This window comes from Pezoporus flaviventris, unplaced genomic scaffold (assembly GCF_033815535.1).
Source record: "Pezoporus flaviventris isolate CSIRO_AGI_PZ_B2104156 unplaced genomic scaffold, CSIRO_AGI_Pfla_v1 ptg000037l, whole genome shotgun sequence".
NCBI classification, from domain to species: Eukaryota; Metazoa; Chordata; class Aves; order Psittaciformes; family Psittacidae; genus Pezoporus; species Pezoporus flaviventris.
Window position 1 is genome coordinate 20,676,973 of NW_026892585.1, and position 24,235 is coordinate 20,701,207.

Genomic DNA, 24,235 nt, shown 5'->3' on the forward strand with positions numbered 1-24,235 from the left:
TTTGTTAATCTATATAGCATTAAAACCCATAGTGTTCATTCCATCTAAGAGCTTGGAGCACTATTAAGCCCTGTGTTACCATTTCAGGCACATTTGTTTCAGGTGTATTAGATGCTCTTTGCATCTCTGAATCTGAAAGATTGATTTCTGGTAGTGTCTACCCCAAAATATGCAGAGGTGTCTGTAGGAAGTCAGGTGGATTGATAATAGAAGTATAAAGAAAAGAAAATTAATATCTGCTAATGCATCTTAGAGACCAGGTGAAGAGACAGAGACGCTACAAAGCTGTGTTGGGATTTAGAAACTGTCAATAACTCTGTGCTCTCTTATGGTCACCTCTCTTTAGAGGGATACAGTCAACTTGAAAGCCACCTTCCAGCAGTGATTTGAAATTTAGAAATCTACTACCTCCGCGTCTCAGTCTTTTTCTTTCCCTTAGGCTATTTTACAGAGGCTGTCAACAACAGTTGTAGCAGACCAAGTGTTTAAGGGGAACACTGAAAAGAGTTACCCATTCTATATCATCCTATGCACAAGTTAACATACTAAAAATGAGAAGTTACTCTTCTCTTTAGTTTTTTGGTTAGCAGCTATAATCATTGTCCTGATCATAGTAAACAAAAAAAAAATTATGATGTTTCATTTTCAAATGTTCTCTTTAATTGCAAACTAGGTTGGGATTTTGTTACTGATTCATGTTAAAATTTTACTATGATTTTGTGAGGAATTAATGCAATTTCTTAATTTATATTGTGAACTTCCCTCTCATGAGGCATTGCTGGCAGGTAGCTGTGAACTGCTGAGTAATTTTTGCCTTCCGTTGAAATTGCCTGTTTCATGTTAAATACTTTTTTTTTTATTAAAAAGTGAACTTTGAATGTTAGCTACGTCCAACAGACTTACAAAATCTTACAACTTCTTACTTTTCAGCATATTACCTAATATGCTACATCTTGTTCTGGTTGTGCTGACTCTTCCCTTAATTTTTAATGACATTTTATCGTTAACAAATGATTGGTTCCTTGCCATCCAGATTGGATGTGATGATGGATGGATGGATGGATGGATGGATGGATGGATGGATGGATGGATGGATGGACGGATAGATCACATACATATCACTGAGATGACTATCACTTAAATATATCGCATATATATGTACATATACAGATATAGGAACATGCATATATGTATTTTCCTCTCTGTCAGCTGGGAAAAATTTTCTAATCCCTCAGTCATCTCTTCATCTAACTAGTCTGCTCCTTTCTAAAGGCAAAAACCCAACAGGCGTCTTGATTTGATAAGCAACTTTGAACTCTTTGTTCGCCATTCATCAGCCAAAAGGAGATCAGGTCAAATGGAAAGGAAACACTGAATCTCCCACAAACATAAACACCTGGGATGGGCAAATTTTCCACCGCTGGCCACTCTGAAGGGAAAAATCAAGTATCAGTTACCCCCTAGTCTTACATTTATGCAAATCTTCAGTAGAACAACAAATAGCAGTAAGAATGGCAGCTAATTAACCCTCAGTCATACACAGTGATTAAACAGAGCTGGAGCACAGCTGCAGCTTCATTGGCAAGAGCTGCTATTCTTCTCCAACCGGCTGAGCAAATGAAAAGAGGTATTTGCTCCTGCCTCTCCTGTCATTCACACAGTAATCTACAAAAGCCATGGAGAAAGTCTCTTTCCTCCCTGGTTATACATCACCGCTCTTTGTTCCCTATCACTCCATGCAGGAGCGAGTTTTTACTTTTTAAACAAGCAATACAATCCTTTACTCATAAGCTGTCTCGGGCCCTTCAGTCCTGATTATTATTAATTGTCTTTATTTTGCTTGGCAATATCAGCCAGTAAACTGTGTTAATGAAATGTCTGAATTTTGTAACATCTGGCTTACTTTTTCATGGGGGGAAGGGGTGCCGTAGGGTTTGTGTTTGAGTGAACATGTGTGAATTATCTGGGAGTGCAAGGGAGCCAATTGGAATAGTATCAGAGAGATGGGAGAGATGATGGGATACACTGGCATTCAACCCGGGGATTTGTGTTTCTCTTTAAGGTGGCACTCGAGGGCACAGCATGCATCTCTTTCTACAAAGCAGGCCCCCAGTCCTGTAAATATTTTGGCACGTGCATTAGCAACCCTTCCAAGTGGGACAGGTACATTCATCTGTGTGAAACTGAGTGTGTGAGCGAGTCCGCATAGGTGCTGTGCTTGAGTGTTGAAAATACTTACTTTTAGTGCTAGCTGCTAGGACTTGCCTACGTGCCTGGTTAGTTATTTCAGAGTAGCTCTGTGTGGGGACACTCCCCTCTTTGAAAATGTGTTAAGTCAAGTAATGAAAAACTTGTACTTGGAGTAGAAGTCAACTGTACTTTAAATATTCTAGCAGAGCCCAGAGAGTGTGAATTCCCGCACTGCCTTAATCCAAACGAGCTTTCAAGTGTGGATAGCCCCTGAGGTTTTGTGGCTTTACTGAGCTTCAAGTATGAAAACAAATTAATTATTTTTATATTTAGAAAGCTGGTGATGCTGATGTGGTTTAAAATGCTTGCTGTTCTCAGTTGGTCATTGCCACCCATGCCCTCGCCAAAGGTTATCGAGTCCAAGGAAAATTCTCACTTGCAAATGCTCCAGAGAAAATAAATTGAAGCACCAACAAGGCTGCACTGCAACTTTTTTCGTCATGTGGCCTCCTTCTTCACACATTCGAAGTCTGAACTTGGCTGGCCTGATTATCCCTATCCCCAGTGTCTGAGCAATATAACATTGAGTCATGTCTGCTTACTAACACATAGCTAAGTCTTGACTGGGACATCAGAACAAAACCTGCTACATCTCCCTCACACCAACCTCTTCCTTTTGGTGTCATTCTCTGCCTCTAGCTCCTTACTGTTTTTCCCACACACAAGTTCCACAGTCAGTGAGGATTTTATCCCTTAAATTATTTTCCCAAACTGAATGCTTCAGTGCTGTTCCTGGCCCTCTCCCTGTGTGCCAGACCATGCCCGACTGCAAGCTCCTGTGATGGGGATGTGCACGGTGGTGCAGGCAGAGCATAAGAGCCACAGCCCAGGATGGGGAATAGCCGCAGCATTGCTTGCCCACAAATGTGCCCGGTTGGGCTGAACACTTCACTGCGTGAAACTGCTGAGAGCCTCTACAGAGCCTCGCTGCTCTGCTCTTTAGAAAACTCTGCCCGATTCCTAATCTGAGCTGACTCATGGGAAATTTATACCCCCTTGTTTTTAAGCAACTCTTACCCTATAGCGTGACTGTTTTCCTCTTTTTCATTCCTGATGTATTAATGAAGAACCATCCTCTTTCCCCCTGTTATTTGCTGCACACTAACCAGACCAATGTCCATTAGCCTCCTTCCATAAGAAAAGCTTTCTGTTCCCTGTCTCGTCCTTACAGCCCTCTCATGCCCCTGCATCACACTACACTTATCCTTCCTGAATATGCCCAACTCCTGCAGAGTTCATGGGAGCATGAATCTCAGACAGACAGACTAACCTGCTTATCATCACTATCATCCAGGTGGAAATATTTACTCCTTCCTGTTGGATGTCCCTATCTCACTGGCAGCCCCATCGAAGGTTATTTCTTTCTTAGCCCAGTTATTTTCACTGTTTGTCTGCTTTCTAACCCAACTGAGTGAAATGATGGAGAAAGGAAAAGGAAAAAAGGCAAAAAGAAAAAAAAAATGGAAGAGAGAGTAAAAGAAAGAAAAAGCTTTTGCTAGAAAAGGGCATTAACCTCTGGCAAATGAAATGCACAAACAGCTACCAGCAGTATCCACTTCACCTGGGTCCGCATTAGCCAGATTAGTTGGTCTGACTGCTCTCACATACTTCCTTGGTGTATTATATTAGCAATGTAAAGCTGCTTGTCTCTTGTTATCCTTTAAACCCACCAGAAAGTGCGAGACAGTTTGGTCGGTGTTACGTGTACAGCTTGCTGTGAACATAGTTTGAGATTGAAGTGTACAAGTCCTCGCAGTAAATGTACTTAGAAGAGTAAATGAGTTGGACAGACACTGCTACATTACTTTGGTGTGAGCCCCATCAATTTTTAGAGGAGTTGCAGTCGCTCAGCACATCTGAAAAGTCAACTGCTTATGTTAAAAAAAATTTGCACACATATTGTGGTTTTCAGATATAATGTGTCTCAGTTAGAAGTACATGTGCTGTTTTTTACAAGTGCTGCCATGAATCATGAGTTTACTGGATGGTTTCATACTTTGTTAACCCACATTAAGTAATGTGGCTGTGCATTGTAATTACTTACCTTTATCTAAGCACAGATAAACAAAGTCAAACAAGATCCTAAGATTATGGGGATCTTTACTTGCCTCACTAAGGGACATGAGAAATGCTTTCAAGCTTTCTTTATATGAGTCATCCTTATGTTTTGCCTCTATCTTCCCCAGAAACTTCTTTGTTTTCATTGCAAAGTAGATATAACTGGCAATTTTGGATAGCATGCTATTGTTGGTTTTCTGTTGCAATTACAAGTTATCCATGTGGTTTGGCATAATTTAGGTTTGCCTAAATTTTCTGCCCAACAAATATTAACACCCTTACCTGCACCTGCATGAGGGTGCTGATATTTAGGAAATTATATAAATGGGATTCAGTTGCTATGGTTGCTTTTTCTTTTTCCTTTTTTTTGGTTGTTATTATCCTAAAGGTTTACAAGGTTCTATACTCTTGCTGCTGATGGTATAAAATCCCAGTTCTGTCATGTTTGGAGAAAAGGATTCAATAGTATATTTTAATGTGTATCTTTGATCCTCAATTGGATCTGAAACAGCACTTTGGAGAGTGACTTTTCAAGATAAGCAGAAAAGCCATAAAACCTGAACAGTATTTGCCCTGCTATCTGTTTACAGGATCTTTGCAAAACAAGAGTAGGTGGGGAGACTTAAGTACAGGCAACCTAAGAAGGGAAGAATTGAATTAGCCTGCTGTCTGGATTTCTCAGTCCATTTCCCTTTCAGCGAGCAGTATACGTTCTCAGAGGGAAGTTGCTGTCCTGCAATGCTACTGCCCCATCCCTTGACAGGTTTGCCTTCGGTGGCATTCCCTAAAGCTCACTGTTGGAATCACTCCAGCCATGGTGCAGAAGGAGGCCCTAAGGTACAAACACAAGTGCACCATGGGTAGGTCTGGTGTTTAGACAGTTTTGGGCACATCCACAATTTTGAATTTGCGTTAGTATTTGGAAAATTTAAGCTTCATCCAAGTGCTTGTTTATAACAATTCTTTAGTCGCTATTGATTTGCGTAAGATGTTGACAGGTAAATTTAGATAGGCCAGTTAAGGAAGCCCCTTGCCACACTGCCAGGAGTTCCTACGCCTGCAACACCCATGGAATTGTCTTCTGCACAGGAAAAGACTAAGGGAAGTAGTTTTGCTTGAACCCTCTCAGGAAAACACCTCTCACACTAGGAGTCAGCAGGAAGCTGCCAGTCTTTGTTTTGACTTGATGCCCATTGACACACTCCATTCTCCTGACTCTGCTTTGGGCTGATCATCTCATGTACAGGGGCGTTAACATCCAGAATTGCCGTGGCCACTTACAGAGCAAGCATGTGTCAAAACATTAGGTCCCACTGGAATAGCTCTGTTTTTCTAGCTGATAAGCTCCGACCATGCTGGTGTGCATGTTACTACTCTAATAGATGTCCACTGTATCAATAAAAAAAGATCTATTTTCAGAATAATTGAGAGATTTGAAAGTGCCAGCCTGTCCAAATTTAAAAAAAAAAAAAAAAAGTTTAAAAATAAATCTGAGGCACCTTAATAAAGGAAAATGTAACATAGCTGTAAAAAGAAAATATGTTCCATGCTGGAGCATTTGGCTCTGAGTGAGGATTTGGCTGACTTGTGGTCAAAGCTCTGCTGTTTGGCTTCCATGTTCAGACTTTAAAAAGCTACCCAGCCTCAGGTAATGAAGAACAGGTCCATGGCCCTCCCCACTCAACAGACTGGATGTACCTTTTTTCTCTCTGTTCTTCTATATATCTCAATTTAACAAGAAGCCTGTATGTTGTTTCTCCTCATCTGGTGCTTCTTCATAGGAGAGGCTGCTTTCTGTCAGTGCCTGTTCCTGTCAGATGTTCCTTCTGCAGTTTTTTAGACTTCCCAATTAGCATTCCTTCTTTTCCCCTCACTCCCAGTTGTGAAGTAAATTTAGAAACTCTGGATGACAGTAAATTCAAGGGATAAGCCACTTTTCATTTTCCTCATTCTTGTAATTTTTATACTTAAAGCCATAATCTGTGCATTTTACTACTGTCAGAAACTGTACTGGAGAATCCAATCTGATTTTTTTCCTCTCTATTTAGCAGCTTTGTTAAGTTTATCAAAAAGGACTCCTACTCCTTCTTGTGTCCAAATATATTCTGTTCTGGTTGTAATGATATTTTGTCTCCTTTTAGAACGTTTTTGTCAAGACATATACAAGACAGGAAAATCATAAATATTCCTTCTGTAATAATCCAGAGCATTTTTGAGTAGATTTGTCAAATGTGTTGAATATTCTGGAAAATGACTGAAAGAAGTTGGCAAAACAGTATTTAATTTGTTGAATTTTATGAGGCTGGCTAAGCCGTGCTTCTTTGGTTCTTCCCTGGCACCCACAGGCTACCAGGTGCAACGTCACAGCACAGTACTCTCAGACATACAACAAAATAATCTCATTTTGCCATATATTCTTTTTGTAAGTATCGGAGGGTCATGTAGACAAAGAAATTGCTCTGTTGTCTGAGGTTATTTGTATTCCATAGCTCGGAGCTGGTTTTCCCTTTTCTTCAGAGTTTGTATACTGTGCTCTGTCAGGAAACAGGCAGGTTTCTGGGCTGTTGCAGCACAATGGAAAATGATCTCTTTGTATCTGGAGCAGGAAAATACTCCATGCCATGTCACTCAAGCATGGAAACAAGTAGGAGACAGTAAACAAAAGAGTGGTGAGGAGTCAATTCATGTAGTAATGTTTTTTGATTTGTTCTAAGTTGCAACATAACTTTACTGTCCCTTTTAAAATCTCTGCCTTTGGTTGTTCCCAAATGAAATGAGGTTGCTCTGGAGGCTTTTGCTTAGCAAATACAAAATGTAGTGCATGGTTGCTCTGCTGTCTTGGTGCTGTTGGACTGAGAGAAGAATGGATGGGAGATGGATAGGTCATAAAATGTTGTCCTAGAGGAGCACGAAAGGAAAATGCAGCATAAAACTGATGGAGTTTGTTCTGCTCTCAGTGAGTGCAGAGCAACATCAAATGTGGGATTATCATGGGAAAAAACCCGTCACCATAAACTTCGTTTGCATGAGCAAAGCAATCTCATCAATTGCAACAAAGTTTTATTTTGTAGAAATTACCTATTTATCTTTAAATAATGTATATTCCCCTGCCTGTTCTGCAGAACCTTCTATATATTTATTGAAGTAGTACGTACATATTTAGACTGATGGTATCATATATTTTAGAGCTGAGATTTACAAAATCTTGATAGTCTATCAGTGGCTTCTCTTTCCATTCCTTTTAAAGGATTCTGTACTATACTATCTATATTATAGTATGTATACAATACTAATTGCTGTTCTGTAGTTTGAAACACTTTTTCATATGCTGAGCTGGACACACAGTACCAATATGTTAAAGGCATTTAGGCACCTAAAGATGCCAGCAGACAGCTAGCAGGGTTTTCAGTACTTCCATGGGATTTAGGCATCTGATGTCCAACAAGGAGCCTTTCTGCACTTCCAGAAAGAGACCTTCTGTATATCTGGTCTTTAAATATTTACAGACATATACACCTATATGTCTTAAACTCTGCGGACGTGCTCTATAAACATGAAATTAAATATATGTAAATGCAAGCAATGCAGCAGCACATTGTGAAAATTACGCATAGGTAAGCATTGAAAGAGAATTAATTTGCTTTGCCATAAAGAGCTGATGAAACATTTACAAGATCTTGTTCTTATCAGTTGACTAAATCCCCTCAACATGAACTCATGACTGTGGGGATTATCATAACAGCAGGAAAAACATTTGTGAACTGTCATCCCTTTGGTAGTTCTCAGGAAAATACGTCTTGGAATATCTCCTAATTATGTGTGCAGGGGGAGGAGGCTTGGATCAGGATTACTGTTTATGTTGGCCTGAATCTTTGCTCTTTTTAGTTGCACATTGACAATACCTTATGGGTAGAAGAGCATCGTTTGTGAGAATAGAGGTTTTTCATGTGTTTAGATTTTGGCTATTCAGGGCTCACAAGACATCACTGAAAAGATTAACACAACTATAGAGGTAAGATTTTTTATAAATACTTAATTTCAAACCCTCCATTGTGGATTCAAAAGTCTACAGTCTGTTTAAATAATTTTTTCTCTGAAAAGTGTCTGGAGCTATCCACATAAGAAATTTGGTGGGTTTATGTCATTTAGAAAGTGAACGATAAAGACTGGTTTTTAGAAATAAAATGTGCAATCTGGGTTTTATGGTATCCAAGGCATGAAGCAGTCATTAGGTGTAGGTCCAGATACCAGTCACGCACTCTATCCTTTTTTCTGTTTGATGTATCTGTAATGCTACAAAGAATAATCACTAGAATAAAAACAGTATTACTAGAAGAAAAACAGTACTACTCAGTTCAGTCAGGTGTGTTGCCTGTAACTCCTGATTGCTCAGTGGTTCAGCGAAAAATGTAAAATTTCCTCAAATTACTCATACAGCTATATACTGGAGAGGAAATTCCCTCCTAACCACAGCTAACAATCAGATTATGTGTTGAAGCATGAGCAGTAATAACATTTGCAATGGTAATTTAGGTGGTGCCATGACTAGTGTGTTTTCTAATTCTTTTCCAATTTTCCTAAATTACCTTCTAATATTCCTACCCTATAATCTTGTATGCATTTAAATATTTGGTGTATGAAGCGTCTACTTCCTTTTAACTTTTGTTAAATGTGTTGGGGTTTCGTTTGTGTTCTTTTCTTACTACAAAAACAATAAACAAGACCACTTTTTTTATAATCTTCTCTACAAAATAACTTGTCACATCTTATTTTATCTTTTTTTCTTTTTCTAGAAGAAATAAGGTTAGATTTCAACTGTTCCTTAAATGAGAAAGGTTTGACCATGCTGCTAATGATTTCTTGTCCTTTTTAATAAGTTTTCTACTCCTATTTTGTTTTTATTTAAGATGAGGTGAGAAAAAATTAACTTCAGACATATAAATACCCAACCATCAGTTTATTAAATTGCATTTGGTTAAATCAGACTGACTAAAATCCAAATCAGTAAAGAGGCTTTATGTGTTTGTATCAAGAAATAAATGTAAATGGATGTAATTGGCACTCATGAGAGAAGAGTCTTGTTGCCAACTTTAGCTGTCCTAATCTTTATTATTCTTCAAAAGGGGCTTCTAGAACATACAAAATTCAGTCTTATCACAAAATGGAAGTAAAGCTGGAAAAAATACACATGGAATTTTGATATATATATATATTTTTTTTTAGCATGAAGCTTATAGAAGCTATATATGTGTAAATATACGTACAGGGGTTTTAAAATTTTGTGCATTTCTGCTCAAGAACCATAAGGTTTCTGAGTTTTACCTTAACCATCTTTACATTAAAAGTACTTGAGAAAACACATGAGTGATGTATGCTACAAATAGAAAACGATATAATTCATTTTCTTTTCAATAAACATGCCAGTGAAGGTTTCTTATGCCTATTATGCCTCAGAGAGAAGACAGGTGATTTAGTGCATGCACATAATAGATCTTTGTGTGAACTCAGACCAAAATAAGTCATCGACGTTAAATGCTTAACAATGTGAAGTACTGAAATACAGCTGTTAGTTACTTCTCATATATAAAATATAGACTCCTACCTCAGTTTGAATGAATTCCAAGATACAAGGTAAACTGCCTTCTACTTTCAAAATACACTTCAATCATTTACAATCATGACATGCATTTTCCTTGTTTCATGCAGATTTTGTCTAGCCAATATAGATATGAATCTTTTGTACAAAGTAGATACAGCACCTGTGAGCTTAACTGGTCATACCGATATATTTTCTCACTAATAGAGCTATATATATTTAAGGGAAAAATTATTGCAACTAGAAAAACAATAAATTTAGACATCACATTTTACCTGTATTTGTACGCTTCATTCTCTAATCTTATAATAATTTAATCTAAGATTCATTATTCCCAGTTAGTACTAATAGCTCAAATCTCAGCTAGAATGAACTGGCATCACCCCTGCCGAATTTTTGTACCTCAGATTCTTCCATTTTACTAAGGAGGTGTTTGGGTGTTTTGATTCTTTTCTGTGTACCTTTTTTTAACATGAAGGCAAGGACAGATTTTCATATTTCTTGCCATATGCTACTAACTGCCTACAGACCACCTCCAGGACCCCCATTAGTGCAACTGTTTTTAAGGCTGCTTCTTCCTGTTCTTAAAATGCAATTATTCTTATTTCACCGTAGAAATCACACTGCTCCACATTCTTTAAGCTCCTGAAAAGAAGCCTGCTACATTTGGCTTTCTAACAGATTCACAACAAGAATGTAGAGTCAGTCCTGAAAAGCAGAATTTATAATCCTGGATATAAGTATGTTACCTATTAAATCATTTAGTCTCTCCCTTTCATGAGTAAGATTTCAGATATTAATATTCCTGAGTCATTCAGATTCTACCTTTAGAGATGATTTACTCTACTGCGAGACATGTCTCTATTTTTTGCATGGGTGATTTTCTACATTATTCAGCAGGAGAGGAGGAATGGTTGTTTGTTTTTTACAGGTTTGCAAATCTATCAAAGGCAACAAATAAAACAAATTATATGCAGTGTGTGTTTCAGAATCTCTATTTTCACAGCAAATTAAGTTCAGGTGCATTAACTGGAGTAGCAGACAGTTACTTAAATAGCAAAATGTACGGTGTAATTGTAATTTAAGGATGGGCTGTACTGCAAGATTTCACATTCATACAGGATAAAGAAATAGAGCTCTGGTTAGTAAATTGTTTGTAGCTTTTTCCATCTGCACAAGGCTTAGAAAAAGGCCCTTCTGTGTAGCAGAGCATTTGCAACTTTAAGATTTCAGAAAATTCTCAAAGGCTGGAATCCTTGTTGCTTGGGTCTTTATAATACTCATCAGGTAAGGTGACATGCAAGTAGAACACTGTAAGACACAATATTATACTAGCAGAAGGAATGTCTTCATGACCTTCCATGTCTTTCCATCTCTACCTTGTGTAGTTTTTTCCTATGGCTCAGCCTTAGGTCTTTTTATGCCAGTGCCTGAAATCTTTTGTCAAAGTGATTATCATTTAGTCAGGCATGACAGTGGAGCCAATGTGACCCCTCACACAGGAAAGATAGGATTTCCCAATAAAGTTATTTTACCTGTTACTAAATATAAAATTATTGCTGTAAATACCATAAATCCAATCTTTATTCGGCATTACCATCTAACTCCATTGCAACTAATCCAAGGCCTAAACCTGCCTACATGATGAATGCTAATTATTTTGTTTAACCTGGTTTTCCTTCTAGTCCTATTAGAACCTGTTTGTAATTAAGCCTCATTATATTCATGTTCTGAAATTAATTTAGAAGTGGATAGTCCATTTGGTTACTAAATGAGGTCATTTTCCCAATCACCTTCTGATTCCTGTCACTGTCAGAGCTCACACCACCTTGCTCCTTTCATATGATATCACCTCAGTAACCAGCCTCCAGAAATATTGCCATAACTGCCCTGTACTGATCTTCAGGGCAGGATGACTTTCTTGAACCACTCTGTGCTGTTGGTACAAGCGTCCTCCTTGGATGCCTCTTTTGGTAGTGCAGTTATTGCTGCAAATTCTGCAGCACTTGAGGGATCATACTTCACCGCTCTGGACTGTCAGAAACCTTTCAAGTGTACACGTTAGACTGTTAGACTGACTCAAGAGGTCTCTGTCCCATCCTCTGCTAGATAGCACCCTATTTCTGGTGTTTATAATGCAGTAACATTTTGGGATGCCTCCTCCGAAAGTGTGGACAACAGATGCAGATGGCAACATGCAGCACAGTCCCAACATGCAGTCACACAACTGGGCTCAAATGACCCATGCCTCCAGTTCCAAAAAGCCTCGCAAAGCCCCATCAAAGATGGGTCATACCAACACAAATTCCAAACAAATTAGTTTCCAGGCATTTTCCTTCCACTGCCTCTTGATGCAGATACAAACTTAGACACGTATGAGCCAGATACAGCCTGCAACTTACTTCAATGTGTTCCCTGGGAGAAATGGAAGTGTAGAGGAAATGGAGAGGCCTGCCTATTTTTTTGAGTTATTATTGGGTAACAGTAAAAGGTGTATTAATGCAAGGCACAGCTAAGTTCCTATTCTTGTTCCAAGGGATGTTCAACTTGCCAAGGATTTCAGTCTCTGGCTAAGAAAGAGTTCTATTGGCCTTTAGCAGGGATAAAATCCTTTACCTTTTGTAAATAAAAGCCTCTCGTATTCTTGACATTTTGTATGGGATTCCTAATCATAGTTTTGGATTTAAATGTGTCAATACCAAAATTTGATAGAGTGATAAGGAATATATCAGATTAAACCAAAATTAGCAGCATTCATAACATAGGCTTTTCTAGTTACTCCAAGTATTAATTGCAATAAAAGAACAAAGGTATAGATTCAAGAGCAGGGTTCACATGACTCTTGCATCGGATCTAAAATGATTCTGATGTGTTTAAGCTGAAAATCTTGGTATTGCTCACATTCAATTCCGTCTCCTAAAAGTGAAGATGCCTTTAGGATTCATTTTCCTCTCAGTATATAAATGTCACCAATGACCAGGCCCTGCAGTAAAATTTCCTCCTTTCCCTGTCTCCTGGGAATTCACATGGTAAGTGGATCCTACTGGACCTCTTGGTTTTCTTGCTCAGAAATCTACCTTACTACATATGATTGTAGCCTATCTATAGGTGAGAAGAGACGAATTCAAAAGAAAGCTGGTTCTTTTTTCTGTAAATGAAAGAAATGCTAAACACAATGGAATTCCTATAAAATATCCCTCCTTTAGTAAATATTGAGACAAAAAAAAAGAATCCACAGGTTTTTTTTTCTGAAAATATAGTTAAAACCCTATGGATGCATGCCAGTTACATTATGGATCTTAGCATTTTGGTTGCTTAACAGCATTTTGAGATCCAAGTGCTGTGTTTTCCTTATTATCTACTCGGTCATCTTCCACAAGGAAAATGTATATTGCTGTAACTTTTTCTGCAAATTTTATCAAGCCATGTGCCATGTAATGTCTTTTATGTCAAGTTCTTACTTACTAACACCTTTTTATTATTTTTTTCTAATAGCCATGAGTGTTTCTCAATTGAGTTCATGATTACGAACAGATACATTGCTAATGCATCTGTGCTTTCAATTTTGAGACGCATCCAAGCATCAAAATTAAGTGTGTTATTTCAGAACTTTAATTGTTCCAGCATGCTAGCACTTCTAATAGATGCATGTTCTTCCTTAATTAAAGACAACTCTTCAAGATCAGTACTCTGTGCCTCGTTGATCCATGATTGCCTCAGCTAACTCCCAGCCAGCCATTGAAGTTTATAGAACTCCTGCTAAAAACTGGAGACTTAAAAAAAGCTTACTCTTTAAACAAGAATGATTTCCCTTGGCAAGATACAGAGATGAATCACTGCCAATGCTTTCCTTTAAAAGCCATGTTAATAATACTCCTTATTTCTGAAACATCTTTTTCTTAGGCAGTCTCATCTTTCACGCAGATCTGTGGTAGGTAGCCTGACAGCAATCAAATGCAGGTCTAGAGAAAGGAATTAATTTCTCCTTCCATCTATCCAAAATGTCTATTTTAATAAATGGATAATTTTTAAACTGGATTTGCAGAGCTCTTTTATTTTTGAAGATAGGTGACATTTTTCTCCAGACAGTAGTTTGGACACTGGAATCAAGTCACACATGCCTTAATATTTGTGTAACTTCAATCACTGTATGAGCAGAAGTCAAATGTGTTTCTGACAGTTCTACAGAGCTCAAAATGTAGAGTCAAGTCACAGATATCAGTCTCTTTATGATACACATCTTTGATACTTTGCAATTTTTAGCATATTTATCCTCAGAATATCCTGGGTGATGGAGAAGCATTAGTCCAGTTTTGCAGAGGGGAAACTAAATTACCACTGTAAGAACACTTAACTTGCTGGGAGTCGTCGTGACTACTTGCAGACCATGAAGACCAAGAAGCACTCCAGAGTTTCATCTCTTACAAACAGGATGATGTGACCACTTCCTTCTTACCTGCCCAGATGTGTGTCCTGGCTACACCTTGGCTGTACAACAGAACAAAACCTCAGGGTCTTCCATGCTTGATCTCACCTGCATCCTTTCCCCTCCTGCACCTGCTCTGATTTTTTCCAGGAAAAAGACACAACATAGAAAGACTGGTACAAAACTGTTAAGCCCTGCTTTAGCATAGTGACCACTAGATCGGCTTTCCTATATAGGGACAAAAACTTTTGGCAAACTTGGGCTTTAAAGTTACACAGTAAAAGCTAAGGCATGTAGCACAGTTTTCATCTAGTTCTCTAGATGCAGAGGTGATTAGGGTAAACATTCAGATTGGTTTCCAATGATTGTATCTCAAATTATTATGTATTTGCCTTGTATTTGCTTATTTCAAGTATTATACCTGGAAAGACAACCCTGGGTTTTATCTGAAACTGAGAAGTGTCATAACGAAGTCACCCTTTGTCTCTTCTAGCTTGAACACATTGGATCACCTCGTATGTAAGAATGCTGTGTCAAAGGATATTTTTACTGCCTCTCTTCTTATTTTCATTTGGTGGGAACAACATGGAAGGTCATATGGTTGTCCACTTTGTCAAAGCAGTGTCAACCATAGTAGCCAGCCTAATGAGGTACATGGGCTCTAAGGCAATTTCAGCAGGCATATTTTGAGGTTTTAGCACACTGATGTAGCCTGTATGTATTAGAATATTTCTAGAGTGTTGAGATGTGACCAGCCAAATCTGCAAAAATAGTCCCTGAAATGAGAAGCAGATTTCATTATACTCCATATGATATGATTTCTGCTGTAAACTGTAATTGCTAAAATTGATATTAGCTTCACCAACTTTTTTTCCTAGAAGATGTTAGACCTTTCTAGAATTTGTTCCTTTTTCCTCCAATGATTACCTTTTTTCTTTACTAAAACAATTAATTTTCTTTGTTCCCCTTTTTCTGTACAGTGTTTATTGATTACGTTATCATTCTTCCATAGAGTTCTCAAAGAGCCTCGTAGATGGTTAAATACATCCTGTGCGGATAGTTGGGACTGTGATTTTGTGAAAGTCATAAGTAAATTGTAGTTCAGCTTGTCGGGTGTGTAAAGCAATTCATAGCCTTGCTACCATCTTTTGTTCTGACTTGAATCACTCTGTTGTTCCGGTTCGTACACGTGTGTTGATGAGACTTCCAACTGTGAGGCTAGTTTTATTGCTGGACAAACAGGAGTTAGTGCTGCACTGCACTCGTTTTCACTTGTGCCCTGATTTCAAGTACTCTTTTCAAACGTGAAAGGTTAGTGGAGTAGTTCAGTGTGCCACTTCACCTGGCTCTGCCTCCAAACTATTACTTAGTCTGTGCATGTTACTAATGATAGCAAAAGAGAGCCACGCTGCTGCTGCAAGATCACTGAAGGATACTATGATACATTTCAAATACCTCATTTTCCACATCAAGACTAACAGTATCCTTGACACGGTCTTCTAGGAGTTCATTAAGTTTAAACTAGGTGACGTGGTTAACTATGGAAAGTTCCTGATGTAAAGTGTACTCACAAACAAGTCATCTTCTCTTAATCCCTTCCTCTCAGAGATTAAATTGTTCTGTGACATACTTGGTATCACTTGTCTGAAACTGCTTTCGTCTGCAGTTTTCTCTGGCTGGACTTCTTGTAACACTAGCCTGGATGGCACTGAAAACAACATAGTAAAATATAATTAGTTTTGGGAAGGGTTTTTAAATGAAGGTTAAGGATGTTTTCAGTGTGCATCGTGTTATCAGCATCTACAGTTAAGAAAATTGGTGGTTTAGTGAATTACTAGTTTCTACTTTTTTTCCCCAATCTTTTTTTTTTTTTCTTTAATTTTTTAGTTTGCCTTTTGGGACCAATTTCTTAAAGGTTGGTGCAATATTAAAATCCACAAAAATTGCCTCCAGAAAAATTAGCTTTCACTGCAAGCCAATATGGGAATAATTCTGTCCTGCACTGCTATTTGCACTAAAATCACCAAACAAGATGTAGTTACTGAAAATATGAACTTCTATTTGGGGAAGGTTTAATTTGGGGGTAACCAATTCTGCTTGAGCTGCTCCACAAAGATGACCCCAAGGCAGCAATCCTATAGGTGACATAGACAGCACCTGGACTTTTCCTAAAAAAATCTCTCAAAAACCCCAAGCACTCCCCATTTTTTAATTCAAAAAGAAATACAGCAGAATATTTGGAAACAGTCAGCCCTAAAAAAACACCAGTTAGTATTTGAAAAGACAAAATCTCTTCTATACGTGTAACTGAAGTCCAACTAATAAAAAATTACTTGTTTGTTCTCTTGTACATCTCACACAGCCTGTCCAAAAAAAAAGAAAAGGAAGCAGATTTAATTTTTGGTGACTGATTTAGTACAGATAGTTCCATGGAGCCTCTCAATGGGATGCCTCTCACAGTTATGAAAAAGGGGTCTTTTATAGCTCAGGAGACGGAATAAGACCTTTGAAGTTACATCTAACCTTTGGAAATTCTTCCAGTTTAATTCTTCTTCTTCATCTAGAGACCTGCTCTTCCAATTCCCCCTGATACAAAGCTGAATCTAAACCTGGACCAGAGAAAACAAAAAAGTATATTGTAAATATTTGGCTGAAGAAACTCTGAGATTTTCATAGGGTTGCGGGGTTTTAGTTTTTAAGGTGCTCCAGAAATCTTTCTGAGAACCCACTTGTTATGGATTAATAACTGGCTCCATCAGCTGTTCTCTGTTAAAACTGTAAAATACTGCAATAGAAATATAATTCTACTTTAGAAATGCTCATAAAATATATATATAATATATACAAACACCCGTAATGTACATTTTAAGTCTAAATCTACATCTCTAACCATGTTGGCACTACCAATTGGAATTTCATTGCATATCATGTGGCTGATGGAGAAGGCACATTGAAATCAAGCTGTTAAGCACACCATCTCCATTTTTTTATTTCACTAGAGTATGTTTGCTGTATGTTTAAAAGAGCATTGAAAAGCCCAGGAGATGAATTCTGCTCTGAAATTGTTATTTGCTGACATAGGAATAGCTGTAAAAATACAAGCAAAGAAAAATACAGTATAGCAATATATTTTCATTTATTTGGGGGAAAAGTAGTTTTAAAGAAGAATTACAGTCTGTCTTCTGAATGGTAAAGCAGTATAACCAGCACTAAACACAACTGAAATTTTGTAATGACCAAACCTCAGCTCATCCAAATCCCCAATAGCATTAAATCCCTAGAATTGGGCTGTAAATTTGATTAGCCTTACAACAGACATGAGACACAAATGTTCTCCTTTATACAGTCATATTAAGTGGCTGCAAAAGAAGATGACAAGGCATTGTAGAGCAGCCCATCCAATATTTTTAAACTAGGAAAAAGTTCCAGTTCGCCCAGCTTTCAAAACTACATTTAAATACAGGGTAATTTAATGAATTCTAATAGAACATGAGGATTACATATGGTAAGTGAGGGGGGATTTAGCAGCTGCAGCCTTCCTATAATCACCCAGTAGCTTTCTTCATACTTTACTTCTCTTGATTGACGTTTCTATGAAAGCTACATCACTGAACCTTAGTTTCCGTCCATTCTTGTTTGATTTCATGCTTTTTAAATATATTTTCATTAATCTTGTGCTTTCCTTTACCATGAAATTTGGTGCTGTAACTCCTGGTGTGTGTTCCAATTTTACATGGAACTAATCAGAGTATTGGATAAAAAAATAAGCTTTAAACAAGCTAGTTTATAGAAGCATCCTAGGGCAGATATCTAGAAGTGAGAGTCAGGGGCTAGAAGGAATTATGAGACCTTAAAGATTTTGAGGTCCCGAGTTGCAGCAGCTTGTCTGGTGAGGTGACACTGTGCATCACAGCATGACTCCAAGAGCTCCTCACATAAGATTGTTGCAGCCAGCACCACCCACAACGCTATTTCTGGGTTTCTGCTCTGTATAATCACAGAATGGCTTGGTTTGGAAAGGACCTTAAGATCATCTAGTTCCACTCCCCCTGCCATGGTCAGGGACACCTCACACTGGCTCTGTCCAACTGGCCTTGAACACTGCCAGGGATGGAGCATTCATAGCTTCCTTGGGCAACCCATTCCAGTGCCTCACCACCCTCACAGTAAAGAATTTCTTCCTTATATCTAACCTGAACTTCCCCTGTTTAAGTTTGAACCCATTACCCTTGTCCTGTTGCTACCGTCCCTAAAGAAGAATGCCACGCACAATTGCTCTGCCTCGTCCTGGTTCTCCATCCACCGGCACCCTGAGGGCTGGGATACCCATGCCTGCCCCTATGGCATGGAAGAGGCTGTGGCAGGTGATGCCACTCCAGCTCTCCAACCAGCACTATGCATCTGGTGATCCAAGAGGTTCCAAAGAACATTACGCCTTTGGGCTAGGAGTTGCATAGTTGTGCTGTTATTGGTATTAATGTAGTGTGGGTTTATTTTCATTTCTTTCACTAGGTTGTTCTAATAACACATTTCTGGCATAGCTTTATATTCCGATCCCTTGCTTTCGTTGTCATTTGGACATAGTCCTGTTTGGAGTCAATCCACAATGAGCCCTGATTCACTGATGAATCATGCTTCTTTTGAAAAAATAAATAAGTAAAAGAAAAAACCTAGAGTGGTTTCCTAGTTATGAAACAGATTTCTAGCATCAAGACTAAACCCACAGATATATACAAGTAGAAAATAAGAAACAGTTTCGTGGTAATGAGAAATGGAAAATGGAAAAAGTGCCATTATGAATTTTGAGAGCCAGTATTCCTTTTTATCTCTTAATTAGATAGTTAGCGCAGTGCTTGTTTTATAAATATGTATTTGGCTCTTCTGGTGGAGATTTCACAATACTCCTTAAACAGTGCAGCCCATCTGAGAACCAGGTGGTGTTCAGATATGTGCTACTTAGTTTAGGAAGTTAATGGGAACCATAGTTTCTTCCTCATACTTGGTATTTTGTAGGACTCAGACATGATAACCAAGGGTCATGCGGAATTAAATCTTTTAACTTAGGTGCTTCGATTTATATTGTAAGCTCCATTTCTCTCCTCACCAGCTGTGCTGACTTCCCAAACAAAGCAGTTGTGCCTCCTGAAGGTTTTATGTCTTCACAGGGTCTGTTAAAATAAGCCAGGTCTTCAGACACCTGTTGAAGAGTCCTTTTTGAAGTTATCGTAAATAACTACGTATAATGACAACACACCTTGAGACCCTCTGACAGGGATGTAAAATAGCTGGGCCTCTCTGGCAGTAGCTATTTTTTCATTCTCTCAGTTTGGTTTCTCAAAAGAGCAAGTGGCTTTGCCAAACTGTGGGTTTGTTCTTTTATTCTGTTATAACCGATAAAATGTATAACCAAATAGCAAAGAACAACTTATCGCTGTTGCTACCCAGAGCACCTTTTAGTAGCATCCGCTCATTAGCTGGCTGTGGATGCAGCTGATGCTGCTTATGCTCCAGCAGGCAAGGACCTCTCTTTGATTCAGCAGTCCTGCTTCACACAGGCAGACACTGATGGAGGGAGGCACTGACTCGAGGGAAGCACCCAAGATGATAGCCGATTCACAGGTCACTCTCTTGGTGGGAATTTAAACACCTACAACAAAAACTATGTAGACCTCTGTACAAGCTGCCACCTCCACTCTTTCCCCAACTGCCAAACAAAACACTGCAAAAACAAAAGCTTGAGAACATATGGATAAATAAACAGCCTAGTTCTCTATATTTACTGGGCTTCAACAGATTTCCACACATTCTTACAAAAACTCTTCTCACTGATTCTGCCACCCCAAAAATATGTAGAAACCCTCCCATGCTGGGATGAGGTGAGAGGAAGAGCCTGTACGTTCCAAATCCTTCCAAAGATATATGTTGTTAAAATACTTCCTTGCTCCCAAACGGAGATATAGATGGAAAACCAGACTAGAAAACAAAACATTGTCATCTATCATCATGGGGATGATCCTCAGTATATCAAGGAAATTGATTTACAGCTCTCAATGTGAAAGACGCTTTCACAGAAACATTCATCCCACACATAAAAGACTTTCAGATTTGAACTGGGTAAACCTTTACTACAGCATATCACATTTCACTGACTCATATAAGGTTTTAGAACGTTCTTCGTGGCAGCACTTTAAATACACACTAAACCTTATCAAGACATTGCTGCCTTCCAGATAATAAGGCCATCCTTGCAACCCATCACAGCCAGATGCCAAACCCCACATTCCCCAACAGCATGAAAATTGGCACCTTCATCAAATTTTGCTCCAAGGATTCCTTTCAAGTTCAACCCTTAATCTCTGTGTGACCATGGGTCTGTGAAAGTGCTTCTTCACACAGTGGTGTCACGTCCCAGGAGGGTGTGGGAATTCACAACAGTGCTGTCAGGATCATCCCCAAGCTACCCTTACATTATGAAAAGGTTTCCCTGTGGCTACTCCCTAAGTGTTTGCCAAGAGGAATGTCCTCTCCCATTGCCCAAGTTCCCCATTTACCCTGCAGTGCTTCTCAAATAAAATAAATACCCACAGACTGTTAGCCTCCTATTTGCACAGAACAAAATCCGTCTGGTAATCCCTTATATAGTTCTTCACCTATGAGAATGTCGATGAGGAGTTAAAAGGTGATGTGATATACTTCCTAGTCTAAAACTTTTTAAATATATCTTAGATCAGATATGCGTCTTTGATGCTCATGCATGTGAAATTAGCAAAGTCCAGGCCTTGGTGACCTCCTCTGAATACATTAAGATATTAAAGGGAAGCATAGGCAGAAAGTGTTTGCAGGACTGAGACTACCAGTGCTTAGTGCATTGCAGTCACAGTGATAACCTGACTTGCTAATTTAGAAGGTGCAAACTTAAGATTCAGATCATGGGCTCTTCCTGAAAGTGCAGGGTATATGTTCAAAGCAGAAGATTTTTTTTATTAGATATTATTCACTGATATTCACTAAAGTTGGCAGTAAGACAATCAACTGATTTTTGGCTAAGCCAGCATATTTCTCTTATCATCAACAAACAAACAAAAAAGCTCAGATTTACTCTGCTTTGTAGAAGGCCTGACATGTAGTCCCAGGAATTTCAGTAGTTAATAATGCAGAAGCCACACTCAGATTATGATTGTACTGGGGAAGCCAGATTCATATTGTTCAATGGCACCATCTTCAGTCAACTACAAAGCTGATTTTTAACTGGCTTTCAGAAGAAGCTATGTTCACCTGTCATAAGTCAGGGACAAACAAGGTATCAGTGCTTTTGAACTTGCATGGTACAGTCTCAGGAAATATGCTGTTTCAGAAGAAATATTAAGAGTATGGGTTCCCAAAAAAAGGAAAATCTCTATGCATTTTGCCTACTTTAAATTGAAAAGAGAAAAATTCTGTCTGAAAAATGTTGATTACATACAGTCACTTCTGGGAAAGCCTTGTCTGGGTTTGTTTTTCTTAGAGGACTGATTGCTTTTGATTAATTATTTCTAAAGTAATTTGTAGATCCAGACTAAACCATGCAGCCTTTCTGGCGATATGAATGTTCAGAAAGATTCCATAAATCAAATACCAATTCCCAAAGTCTGGAATTAACTTTTGTTGCTTTGAAAATAGTACTCACTGCCCTAATTCCTTATCTTTATTTATGCTGTAAAACTCAAAGTATTTTTAAAAATAAAGAAATAAATAAAAAACATTGAACCAGATAATAGAATTCAATCCTATCATCTTCTTAGGTGATAGTACAGATATTTGTGGGAGTCTAATTATCATAAATGACATCACCTGAAAACTACTTTTAGCTCAAAATAGAATTGCTGGACCATCTGTTTCCGAGGCAGAATTTTGTAAAATGGTTTTAGTTATGTTTACCAGAAATGTATAATTGCCAGACAAGTCCTCTCCATCTTCTTCGTTTCCTCTTGTATGCATGTGTGCTGTCAGAATGGGACTAGTACATGCAGGCATCTTGTTCTTACAGTTAAACCTAAGAGAGATGAATCAATGTGATCTAAGAATAGCTTTTTCATCCTTCCAAGGCTGACAAGTATTTCACAGTTTGTGTTTCCTTTTCAGCTGACCCCCTGGTTGGAAGTATTGCCACTCAGTATATGACTAACAGAGCAGAACACGACAGAATGGCCAGACAGTGGACCAAGCGATATGCCACATAGGAACCTACTCTAGGATTTGCTGGACCTGTGCAAGCACATTCACTAAGTGCATCAATAGCCCTTCCCTTCATTTTTATTTTTTATTAAATTTCGAACCATTTTGTGACAAAAGGTTGTCCTTACTTTCTTTTTTTGTTTTATTTTATTTGTTTGGTTTGGTTTTTTTTTTTGTTCTGTTAACTTGAAAGTTGTTTCCCTCAAATGTAGACAGGGAATTTTCGTTATCAGTGCAAAGAATGTTGGATCTGTAATAGTATAGAGCTTTGTCACAAAGCTTTGTATTAATGTGTGGGTTTTGGTTGTTTTTTGGTTTTTTCTTTCATGTGGTTTTGGGGAAAACAAATGAATTCAGAATTATATCTCATTTCTACTTAAATGTAGTGTTTAGGGTTATTTTTTTGTACTGAAGTCTAATGGTGGGTGCATGCTACTGGGAACAAGTTTTGTATAAAAGCTTAAAATCAAGAATCACTGTGCATTACTAAGACTGTGTTTATCACTAGCCTTCTGTTTCCCACGCAAAAGGCTACTGCATTGAACAAATTAATATGTATTTTGATTTACTTAAAAAAAAAAGAAAAAAAAGTGCTTGTAAATTTCTTAGGGACCTGCCACTTCTGACTGTGGATCAGTTGATGTACACTTGTATTATTAAAACACTCAATAAAACACTGTGGCTGATAAATGCACTTCTTGCAAGACGGTGCTTTTGCATTTGTGCAGTATAGGCTGCATTGTCCTCTCAAAACACAACTGCAGGTTAAGCAGTTTTAGACCTAAATTATTAATTTCTTCTCAAAAACGCATCTCTGAACTTGGAATTCTTCATTGTGTATGTATTTCATATACAAACATCTCTCAGATTTTAAGGCCTTTCTTTCACATGCTGCTGCTCAGCCTAGCTATTCAGAAGCCTCTTGCTGCATCTTTTATACTATGGTTTCACTATATCTTTCACTGTATCCATCTCATTACATTTAAAATAGTTGGCTATAAAAATAGCCTTGCATGGAAAGCAGAATATTGATGATGATTTTATACAGGAGCCCTCACTTTGCCTTTCTCCAAGCTCTTTAATTGTAAAACCAACTGTTATTTAAAAGAATAAATGGAGGGTTTCGGTGGGAAAATTGAGCCCATTGCACTAATCATTCCCAGCACGTTCAATGGTAAGGGTATTTCTGTTCAGAGTTGACCTTCAGGCTAATTTTAGATATGCAGCAGTAGAAGGAAAACTTACACTTGGCTAAGGAAATGCGTGGGTATTGTGATTTAGAAAATATATAGTGTGATGCTGATATCTATAATGTTCGTTCTTTGTGTTGCAAGTCATATTGGAAAATCCCTGTCTCTCATAATTAAACATTACAAATGCTATATACAGTGCTTGCCTGCCCTCTCCCCTCTCTCCTTGCCTCTTATGTTTAAAGAAGATCTTATCTTAAAGATAAGGGGACAGTATAAACATATGGGAGACCCAGTCCCATTACAATTCCACCCAATCCAACCGTCCTGAAAATTAAGCAGTCAAGGTGACACCGTAGAGCCTTTATACCAACCACTGCGCTGCTCAGCATTTCCAGGATGGTTTGGTTTTCTCTTAGCCATTTGCTAATAACTAAACGGACATAGCACTTGAATCTACTGTGTGAAGAGAAGCTGAATGCTGACTTTGTTGTAGGTGGT

General features: G+C 38.2%; 1 protein-coding gene across 1 annotated transcript in view; it reads left to right on the plus strand.

Annotated features, from left to right (window-relative positions):
• The window catches only part of LOC133275131 (ubiquitin-conjugating enzyme E2 E2), a 210,618-nt gene extending 187,380 nt beyond the window's left edge, over positions 1–23,238 (plus strand). Inside the window, exon 6 of the mRNA XM_061464928.1 lies at positions 22,452–23,238. Coding sequence (XP_061320912.1) covers positions 22,452–22,549 — 98 coding nt within the window. The 3' untranslated portion in view covers positions 22,550–23,238. The remainder of the gene's footprint in view (positions 1–22,451) is intronic.
• The last annotated feature ends 997 nt before the right edge of the window (positions 23,239–24,235 follow it).